Source organism: Salvelinus alpinus, chromosome 14, assembly GCF_045679555.1.
Source record: "Salvelinus alpinus chromosome 14, SLU_Salpinus.1, whole genome shotgun sequence".
Lineage (NCBI taxonomy): Eukaryota > Metazoa > Chordata > Actinopteri > Salmoniformes > Salmonidae > Salvelinus > Salvelinus alpinus.
The window spans coordinates 43,720,201-43,731,378 of NC_092099.1; the positions used below are offsets into that span (position 1 = coordinate 43,720,201).

The window sequence follows — 11,178 nt, forward strand, 5'->3', positions numbered from 1 at the left end:
TATATGTACCCACTGATTCTTGAAGAAAATATGAATTACGAATGAGCTTAGTTCAACTGTCGTACCCCATCAAACCCCAAAATATAATCCTGCTTCATCCTCCCGAGTGGCGCAGCGGTCTAAGCAAGAGGGGTCACTACAGTCCCTGGTTCGAATCCAGGCTGTATCACATCCAGCTGTGTTTGGGAGTCAGGGTTTTTCCGTCATTGTAAATACGAATTTGTTCTTAACTGATTTGCCTAGTTCAATATAATAAATAAAAAAATGAGGTTTGTAAACAATGTAATTGAAAACCAACATTGTGTAGCCTCAAAACACGGGAGAACTGCAACTGTACAAGGTCAGTCCTTGCATCTGTAGCTCTGTCTATGAATTTGAAAGGGGTTTATTTCCCCAGCCTCATCTCTCAGCTGTTTACCAAATCAGTGGCGTGATGTCAGCTTCGTTATTGGTTGAACTGCAGATGACCCTTTTAAATCACTCAATTAAAATAATACTTAAAAAAAAAAATGTAACATTTTTTTATTACATTCAAATAAACCGCATCTCAGTGTTTTGTTACTTGTTGTGTTTGTTGTTTTTTGTGTGGATGTTAAACAACATCTCATTGCACAATAGGGACTGTGAAATGACACACACACTATCACACACTATCACACACTATCACACACTATCTACACACACACATCGTTATTCTATTGTTTGTGTATCATTTCATTTTACATGTGTGTGGCTGTTATTGTCCATCAGTGTATCAGTGTTTTGCTACTTGTGGTGTTTTTGTGTGAATCCCAGAAGGATTTGCTGCTGCTTTGGCAAAACATAACAGTGTTCCGAATAAACCAATAATACTGGAAAGCACTGTAGAAGCCTGGAGGTGACAGCGGCCATTTTAGTGACAGCTTTAGACCTCTGAAGGTCATTTGTAGCGGGTGAAACAGCATGTGGGGTGTTTGACAAGCCTTGCTTGCAGGAGATTTAATGCATCTCATTGTAAAATAGACTGACTAAATTTACACCACATATCCGCCGTCACTTTTTTTTTTTGTCGTTGTTGTAATCTCTCTCAGCAAACTCTTTAGATGAAATATTCAACAGCACTTTATCTCCAAGACAAATCTCCTCCACATTGCATTTTCTCTCTGTCTTTACAACCTCCGCAAACAACTACGCCTTCAATGCCTTTCTCTCCGACTGCATGTTATCAGCAAGTCAACTTAACACAGATGTTGTAAACAAAGACTCACACATCCGAAACAAAAAAAGAGAATCGAGGGAATATTTTTTTAATATATTTTTTATTTAATTTATTTTTACCTCAACATCATTCTGTTGACAAAACGTAAGTAAAAACATAGTTGTATCTAAATAATGATGATAAAACATAAAAGGGGGGGGGGGGTAACTTGCACTATAAAATCAGAATTGTATTTTACAATAAATCCTGCAAGTGGATTATAAATATGGCTAATTTACAACATGTACAAACATTTTTTTTTTTTAAAGCAAGTGGAATCAGTTGCAGAACGGTAGAACAGTTTTTCATCCCAGCATCAGTGTATATCTACTGTATTACAATTACATGGAGAAGGCCTATGGGGAAGCATTGCAACCACTTGGTAAGCAGATTTAGGTACAGAATCAAATCAGGGCTACGTGATTATAAAGACACTGTCACTTTTTATCTAATGTATAAAATCTAACTCATAAGACATGTAACCCTACCTTGTCCATATTAGGACAGCCACAGCTCAGACCCATTCTTTCAATGCATAATCTACTTGCCAAATAAAGTTGTTTTTTTTTGGGGGGGGGGGGGGGGGGTCCGAAACTACGGAGGAATGCTGTACAATAGAGTGTTACGTGAATGAATTGTCATCCTTTAGGAAACAAAATGAATGTAGAGTGAAACTCTTCCACACGTACCGTTGCATAAAAAAAAAAAAACTTTCTGTGCTTCTGTTCATGTTTAATTGAACTAGTATTGCATGTAATGCCCTAAAGGTAGACTATTGAAGCACATCACTAGCAAAAATACAGTCGAGAGAACACTCTAATAATTAATCTGCCTCAGACCGGTTTTTAATATGCACACGTCCTAATTCTGTAGTTATGCTTGATTGTCACTCTAAAGGAAATATTTCTGGAGAATATTGTATGAATGAAAATCACTTATACTCTGAATAGGTTACTACAAAAACCTTTCCATTGTTGAAGAAGGTTTGGAATGTTACGTGAAGAAAATACTACTTTATGTACTAGATGAAATTGACAGTAACTTTGTTGTTGTTGTTGCTTTCACCCACATTTGAAATAATATTTGTAAGTAAAACAACAACAAAAAAACGATTGAAAGCTATACTTCCTGAAAGTGGCATGTTAGGTGATGACGTCATCAAAACATGTGCAGCAATGAGATAAAAGTGGAATGTGATGTCATCAAAACATGGACTGTAGTGGGATGACAGTGGGATGCGATGTCATCAAAACATGGACCGTAGACGGATGACAGTGGGATGTGATGTCATCAAAACATGGACCGTATACGGATGACAGTGGGATGTGATATCATCTACCAACTGAGCCACACGTGGTCCCGTGTGGCTCAGTTGGTAGAGCATGGCGCTTGCAACGCCAGGGTTGTGGGTTCATTCCCCACGGGGGGACCAGGATGAATATGTATGAATGTTCCAATTTGTAAGTCGCTCTGGATAAGAGCGTCTGCTAAATGACTTAAATGTAACGTTAAATGTAAATCAAAACATGGGCCGTAGACGGATGACAGTGAGTTGTGATGTCATAAAAACATGGGCTGTAGAGGGATGACAGTGGGATGTGGGTGTGGCTGCATCATGGAGGGGAACATGGCTGGACGGGGCATAGCGTGGAATGTCACCGCCATTGGGTGGTGGTGTAAACTGGGCGGGGCCATTACCGAGAGCTGCGGTGGTGAGGTCACAAAGGGAGGAGGGTAGGGCCCAGAGGGACACATTTCTGCCCCCATAGGCAGGCTGCTGACAGGGACCGGAAGAACATGGGGTAAGAGAGTTGGTTGAGGGTGCTGAGGGAGGAATGCTGCACGGTGGTGATGTTGGTGGTGGAGGATGGTGTGTCGGATAGTGATGGACCTGGTTGGCATGGAGGACATGGGGGATGGAGACAGGTGGACGGGGTGGAGCATGCGAGGACAGGAAGGGGACACCGCGACAGGAGACCCAGACATAACTTGCTTCATCTTTCCAGGGAACACCTGATGTTGCTGATGGTGGTGGAGGACGTGGGTTTGGATCTGAACGAGACAGTGATGTTTCTCCATACCGTCAGACGGGTGCTGCGGATGGAAACACGGTGGTCTGTGATTGTGGTAGGGGCTAGCTGTAACGGTAGTACCTCCAGGTCTCAGGCTCTCCATGAACCCTCTCTCGTCCTGAACCCTAACCCCAGGATGAAACCTCTGAATCTGGGTAGGCTGGGGGCTGTGGCACTCCTGGTGGGTGGGGTGGCTCCGGGGACTGTGCTGACATGACTTGTCCAGACTCGTCTTCTGTCTGTGAAGCATCTGTGGGATGGACAGGGGGATGATCTCTCTCACACCCAGTGGACTGACCTGGGCAGCCACTGCCACCGTTTGCCTTCTAATACAATCTTGTCCTATGTTACCCATTCCTATACGATGTACCATGATCGGGAGAGAAACAGTGGAAGAGTTTGGGAAGCAAATAGTGCTGTTTTTGTTTTCATTAGTAATACCAATTATTTCTGGGGGATTTGGGGGATCTCTTACAGGCCCAGGCCCAGGTTGAGAGGGAGAGAAGGAACATTCGACTTTCATGCTGGGAACATTGTTCTGAATCTGGAGCTGAGGAGAGCCTCCCATTGACTTACTGTTGTGCTCTACAGCTGGCTGACTCAGGGCACTACAGCTGGCAAATTTACCTTTTACCACAAGGTATTCCACAGCTGTATTCACTAGATTCTCACTCTGGACGTTCAGCTTACATCTGTCAACAGACAGTACATCCAGACGAGGTTCAGCCATGTGAACATTGTGACCTACAGGAGGTTCTGAGATGTGAACATTGTGACCTACAGGAAGGTCTGAGATGTGAACATTGTGACCTACAGGAGGTTCTGAGATGTGAACATTGTGACCTACAGGAAGGTCTGAGATGTGAACATTGTGACCTACAGGAAGGTCTGAGATGTGAACATTGTGACCTACAGGAGGTTCTGAGATGTGAACATTGTGACATACAGGAAGGTCTGAGATGTGAACATTGTGACCTACAGGAGGTTCTGAGATGTGAGGAGTATAACTGGCCCCTCTCTGTCTCTTCCTCTGTCTCCCCTCCCCACCACAGGAAACACAGGCAGACCAAGCAGACCCCTCCTCACCCATTGAACCATCTGGCCCATTGGACTCTTCCACAGTTGACTGACACTGGGTACATAGGACTGGCCCATTGGGCTCTACCACAGTTGACTGACACTGGGTACATTGGACTGGCCCATTGGGCTCTACCATTACAGCTGGCTGACACTGACTGCATGGACCCTGGAGGTCAAGGCTCTGCTCATCATCAGCCAGAGACATTGATGCTGTCCGTTTCCTTTTCAGGGCCCTGCTCTCACACAAGTCTTCACCAAGCCTCTCGGGTGAATGGGCCATGCTTAGTTTTTGGGTAACGGTGACTAAGCTCTCTGGTGCCGTGACTGTCATCCCTCTGCTTGGGTTTTGTCTAACAACCCCAGGAGGTTTCTCAGGGCAAGGGGTGTCGTTGTGACTCTGTGAGCTCTCTGAGCCATGCCCTGCAGTGTTTCTCTGTTCTGTTGATGAATGGACCGGGTCTCTCCTGACGCTCCTCCCCAACACCTTTTCATCCGAGAGGCTGAGGCTGCCCGCTGAGCCATTTACTCTGCCTGCTGTTTCCTGTCTTCTTCTCTCCTCCTCCCTCTCCCTTTCCACAACACGCTCCCTCTCCCTTTCCACAACACGCTCCCTCTCCCTTTCCACTACACGCTTCCTCTCCCTCTCCCTCTCTCTCTCCCTCTCTCTCTCCTTCTCCCTCTCCCTCTCCCTCTCTCTCTCTCTCTCCCTCTCTCTCTCTCTCTCCCTCTCTCTCTCTCTCTCCCTCTCCCTGTCCTCGGCGGCAAAGGGGACAGTGCAGCCACTGTCCTCAGCCGATTGCTTTGACTTCTCTAATGGCTGCACTCGCTGTGAAGTGGGGACTCTAAATTGGCTATCAAGTCCTTCCCAACACTCAGACCGTCTCTGAAATGTGTTGCATTTCTCTGCATTGCTCTCCAACCCTCCATCCGTCGCCCTCTCTCTGTGGTGCTCCTCTTCTTCCTCATCCCTTCCTCTCATCCCCCTCCTCCTCCCCTTCTTCTTGTGGCTCCTGTAATGGCGCCTGTCTCTGGATTTCCATTTCTCGCCACCTGCTGCTCTCTTCTCAGATTGAGTCCTACCTTTTGAGTGCCTACTATATCCCCCACAGCTGTGTCTCTTAAGTCGCAAGCTGCAGCTTTCTGTGTCTGTGTCACTCGTGTGGTGCTCACATATGAGACAATCCTTCCTCTTCACTGCTTCCCTGCCGTCTCTGATAGGGCTATGATGGTTTGGCCAAGAGCAGGCCTTGTTGCGCTCGTTGTCAACATCTGTTGGTTCCTCAGCGCAGACAGAGGTTGAGCTGATACACAAAGCCACAGATAACTTACTCTGACTGTCACCAACACTAACCTTCGCCCTGCTCTGCCATTGCTGCGAGGCCCTAAAGTCAAAATGGAGGGGGTTGCAGCTGTAGGAGAGACAGGGCTCTGTCCTGGTGAAGGTCAACATCTCTGTAGGCCACTGGAGAACAGTGTTTCCATCTCTGCTGAGCACAGAGAAGAACGGCTGGCTGGGCTTGGTGAAAGGACAAGACAGGTTCTTCACCACCACCGTAATGTCTTCTCCTTTCCGTTCCTCTCTCACAGTCCCAGGACACTGAGAGGACTGAGAGGGGGAGGAGTCGTTCTCAGGGGGACCATCAGAACCGGAGACGACCTCAGAAGAGAAACTGCTAATGGAGGAGTCCTCTTCCCCACAGACACTCTCCTCTATTTTATGAGCTTGTTGGTGTTTGCTTGTTTCCGGCTCGGCCTCTGTTGGGCTGTTTCTCTGAGTTTCCTCATAGTTCTGTCTATCTAGTACTGTGTCTGGGTCGTCTGGGGATGCAGGTAATTGGGAGACGGAGGACACATAAGGTCTGGCCATATCCTCAGAGTTAACTAGCACAGAACACAAATGTGAGGCCTGTGGTGGCATCGGGATGTCAGACCTGGCTAGTGCATCTGATGACCTCTGGATCCACTCACTAAAACTAACACAGTTTGGGCTGAGATCACCAGGCTGAGTGCCAATAGCCTCCACAGTCCCGTGACCTAGTCCCTTTTCCTGTGCAGTAGGAGAGTCCAGAAGGTTCAACTCAACAAAGGGCGTTCTGAGCTTCTGTCTTCTGATACATTCTTTGGAACCCTCCTCTGTGTTGTCACAGAACACGGCGGCCGAAGATTTCAGCTTCACGGATGCTTTCTTTGGGAAGGAGAATGAGAATGCTATTTTGTGCCTGTTGTAATTCTGTTTCTTGGCCTTTCCCGTGTAAGGCCAGTATAGTGTTTTCTGGGTCTTGCTGTTGGTGGCCAGGCCAGTGCTGGTGCTGGTGTGGTTGTGGGTTCCTGTCTCCAGAACTGTGGAGTTGTTGGACTCCTCTGAAGGTCCATCGGTACAGCTGTCTCTGAAACTGCCCTCCACTGCCACCGTAGTGGACTTGAACTTGGGACCACTGCCTGGAGCGCTGAAACATAGAAAAATAAACATTTGAATGAATATTTGCAAGTCCATATTCATTTGTGCATGGCATTCAATTGTTATGGGCCAATCACTTCATGATATCAATGCTCATGATTCATGTATCTAAAGCAAGGACTCATCCCTAGACTTCTGAATTTCCCCATTACATCAAAACGATATACAGTGTATAAAAGATAGGCTTACACAGTGGGAAAATCTGGTTGAAATTACTTCATTATAATCAGTTTACAATCAGAACTGGAGATATTTTCTGACTCCAACGTCACATGTTAAGAGTCAGGATCCTCCTATACATTATCGGTGACAGATCACACTTCAACCAATAATCTGTGATGAATCATATCCTGGAATGTTCCGGGACATATGTACCCACCAATGGATCTCTCTGCGTTGTTCGGCAAGCTCATGTATCCTCCGGAGTGCTCTCTCCTGTTTCCGCTCATCCTTCCTGGTCTTAGAGGCCACGTTCCGGGCAAACTCTCTCTGCTTCAGCTCCTTCAGCCTCTGTGGAAGTCAGAACAGATTGTTAATATCTCTAAGGTTCCGTACCTAAAGGCACCCTATCCCCTCTATAGTGGAATCGTTTTAGCCAGGGCCAAGTAGTGCACTATATCACAAAGGCTTACGTAATTGGACCTGTTAATATCTCACCAAACAATCTACATCTAATCTAGCACTATATAAGAGGGTGTCTAAAAGGATGCATCTATTTGAAATATCTCTACGTGTCGAGAGGATCAAACGTTTCAAGTGCCACTGACAACCTGAAATGTCACCTAAAACCCTCACAAACTTTTACAGATGCACAATTGAGAGCATCCTGTGGTGCTGTATCACCGCCTGGTACGGCAACTGCACCGTCCGTAACTATAAGGCTCTTCACAGGGTGGTGCGGTCAGCCCAACGCATCACCGGGGGGGGCACACTGCCTGCCCTCCAGAACGTCTACAGCACCCGGTGTCACAGGATGGACAAAAATATCATTAAGGACCTCAGCCACTCGAGTCATGGCCGGTTCACCCCGCTACAATCCGGATGGCAGAGACCGTACAGGTGCATCAAAGCTGAGACTGAGAGACTGATAATCAGCTCCTATCTACAGGCCATCTGTCTGTTAAACAGTCATCACTAGCCAGCCTCCACCCAGTACCAGGTCCTGAACTTAGTCACTTCGTCACGTCTCTGAAATTGCAGCCCAAATAAATGCTTCACAGAGTTCAAGTGACAGACCCATCTCAACATCAACTGTTCAGAAGAAACTATGTGAATCAGGCCTTCATGGTCAAATTGCTGCAAAGAAACCACTACTAAAGGACACCAATAATAAGAAGAGACTTGCTTGTGCCAAGAAACACAATCAATGGACATTAGACCGGTGGAAATGTGTCCTTTGGTCTAATGAGTCCAAGTTTGAGATTTTTGGTTCCAACCACGGTGTCTTTGTGAGACGCAGAGTAGGTGAAAGGATGCATGTGTGGTTCCCACCGTGAAGCATGGAGGAGGAGGTGTGATGGTGTGGGGTTGCTTTGCTGGTGACACTGTCAGTGATTTTCTTTGAAATTCAAGGCACACTTAACCAGCATGGCTACCACAGCATTCTGCAGTGATAAGCCATCCCATATGGTTTGCGCTTAGTGGGACTATCATTTGTTTTTCAACAGGACAATGACCCAACACACCTCCAGGCTGTGTAAGGGCTATTTGACCAATAAGGAGAGTGATGGTGCTGCATCAGACCTGCATCATTGACCTGGCCTCCACAATCACCCAACCTCAACCCAATTGAGATGGTTTTTGATGAGTTGGACTGCAGATTGAAGGAAAAGCAGCCAACAAGTGCTCAGCATATGTGGGAACTCCTTCAAGATTGTTGGAAAATCATTCCAGGTGAAGCTGGTTGAGAGAATGCCAAGAGTGTGCAAAGCTGTCATCAGGGCAAAGGGTGGCTACTTTGAAGAATCTAAAATCTAAAATATATTTAGATTTGTTTAACACTTTTTTGGTTACTACATGATTCCATATGTGTTATTTCATAGTGTTGACTAAATCTGTGTACACAACCAATAAACTATGAATAAATCTCTAAATCTGTGTACACAACCAATAAACTATGAGTAAATCTCTAAATCTGTGTACACAACCAATAAACTATGAGTAAATCTCTAAATCTGTGTACACAACCAATAAACTATGAGTAAATCTCTAAATCTGTGTACACAACCAATAAACTATGAGTAAATCTCTAAATCTGTGTACACAACCAATAAACTATGAGTAAATCTCTAAATCTGTGTACACAACCAATAAACTATGAGTAAATCTCTAAAACAGTGTACACAACCAATAAACTATGAGTAAATCTCTAAATCTGTGTACACAACCAATAAACTATGAGTAAATCTCTAAATCTGTGTACACAACCAATAAACTATGAGTAAATTTCTAAATCTGTGTACACAACCAATAAACTATGAGTAAATCTCTAAATCTGTGTACACAACCAATAAACTATGAGTAAATCTCTAAATCTGTGTACACAACCAATAAACTATGAGTAAATCTCTAAATCTGTGTACACAACCAATAAACTATGAGTAAATCTCTAAATCTGTGTACACAACCAATAAACTATGAGTAAATCTCTAAATCTGTGTAGGGACACTAATTTGTGACTCCTCTCCGTAACGTCTAAGTGACAAAGCTGCTTGAATAATAATCCTCAGACAGAGGCTTCTTTCTCATTTTACATTCTAGTCATTTAGCAGACGCTCTTATGCAGAGCGATTTACAGCGTTTTCAAACTTTTTTTTTCATACTCCTCAGCTCTACAACTCAATGTATTTTTAACAGACTGTATGTGTATCTATCTTGGTATGTCATGCATTCAACAGTATAATGCACTAGCAGCACAGATTAAAATACTTCTTCAGAACTATGGGAGGTAATAAAGGTGTTTTGCTGTTAAACTTCATCAAAAATATTTTTTCGCACAAATGAAAATTGGCTTCAGATAATGCAGCTCCATGAAATTGTTTTCAGATTAACTTCTCAGATTAAACTCTCTGATTTTAATTTTAATTTTGCTTCCACGTCAACAGGGATTTGCGTTTCTGAGGGCCGGGAGGGGGAGAGATAGAAAAAAGTATTTTCCTATAGTTAATCTCACAGTGGGTTGATTAAAAATAAGTGAAAGTGGATAGTTACCTATTGGAAATTATAATTATTGAATAGATTTATCCACAAACAAATGAACAAACACTGTATATTTTAGTAGGTTAGCAAATTATTAAATGTTACCTAAACATTGCATTCCTTAAGTAGTTTTAACCCTGCCATCCAGGACCTCTACAATACCTGAGAAGAAAAAATTCAGGCCCCTTGACTTTTTCAAGATTTTGCTACATTACAGCCTTATTCTGTATTAAATGGATTAAACAGTTTTTCCCCCTCATAAATCTACACACAATACCCTATACTGACAAAGCAAAACCAGGTTATAGAAATGTTTAATACTTTATTAGAACATTTAAAAATGAAATAATACTCAGTATTTTGTTGAAGAACATTTGGCAGCGATTACAGCATCAAGTCTTCTTGGATATGACGCTACAAGCTTGGCACCCCTGTATATAGGGAGTTTCTCCCTTTCTTCTCTGCAGATCCTCTCAAGCGCACGTCTCTCCAGAGGGCGCAACGCATCACCGGGGGCAAACTACCTGCCCTCCAGGACACCTACACCACTTGATGTCACAGGAAGGCCAAAAAGATCATCAATGACAACAACCACCCGAGCCACTGTCTGTTCACCCCGTTATCATCCAGAAGGCGAGGTCAGTACAGGTGCATCAAAGCAGGGACCAAGAGTGACTGAAAAACAGCTTCTATCTCAAGGCAAGGCCATCAGACTGTTTAACAGCCATCACTAACACAGAGAGGCTGCTTCATACGTACAGACTCAAATCATTGGCCACTTTAATAAATTGATCACTAGTCACTTTAAATAATGCCACTTTAATAATGTTTAGATATCTTACATTACTCATCTCATATGTGTATACTGTATTTTATACCATCTATTGCATCTTGCCTATTCCGCTCGGTCATCATTCACCCCCCCCCAAAAAAAAACGCATTATATTGGTCACATACACATCGTTAGCATAAGTTAATACGAGTGTAGCGAAATGCTTGTGCTTCTAGTTCCGACAGTGCAGTAATATCTAACAAGTAATCTAACAATTCTACAACAACTACCTAATAGGCGGGGATACCAAGCGGGGATACAACTCGACAGGATGCTCTCAATTGTGCTTCTGTAAAAGTTT

At 44.1% G+C, this 11,178-nt stretch overlaps 1 protein-coding gene across 1 annotated transcript in view; it reads right to left on the reverse strand.

Moving 5' to 3' along the window:
* Positions 1-1,281: 1,281 nt before the first annotated feature.
* The window catches only part of LOC139538935 (G patch domain-containing protein 8-like), a 177,201-nt gene continuing 167,304 nt past the window's right edge, over positions 1,282-11,178 (reverse strand). Inside the window, exons 3-4 of the mRNA XM_071341519.1 lie at positions 7,227-7,357; positions 1,282-6,836 (exon numbers count right to left, since the gene is read on the reverse strand). Coding sequence (XP_071197620.1) covers positions 2,798-6,836; positions 7,227-7,357 — 4,170 coding nt within the window. The 3' untranslated portion in view covers positions 1,282-2,797. The remainder of the gene's footprint in view (positions 6,837-7,226; positions 7,358-11,178) is intronic.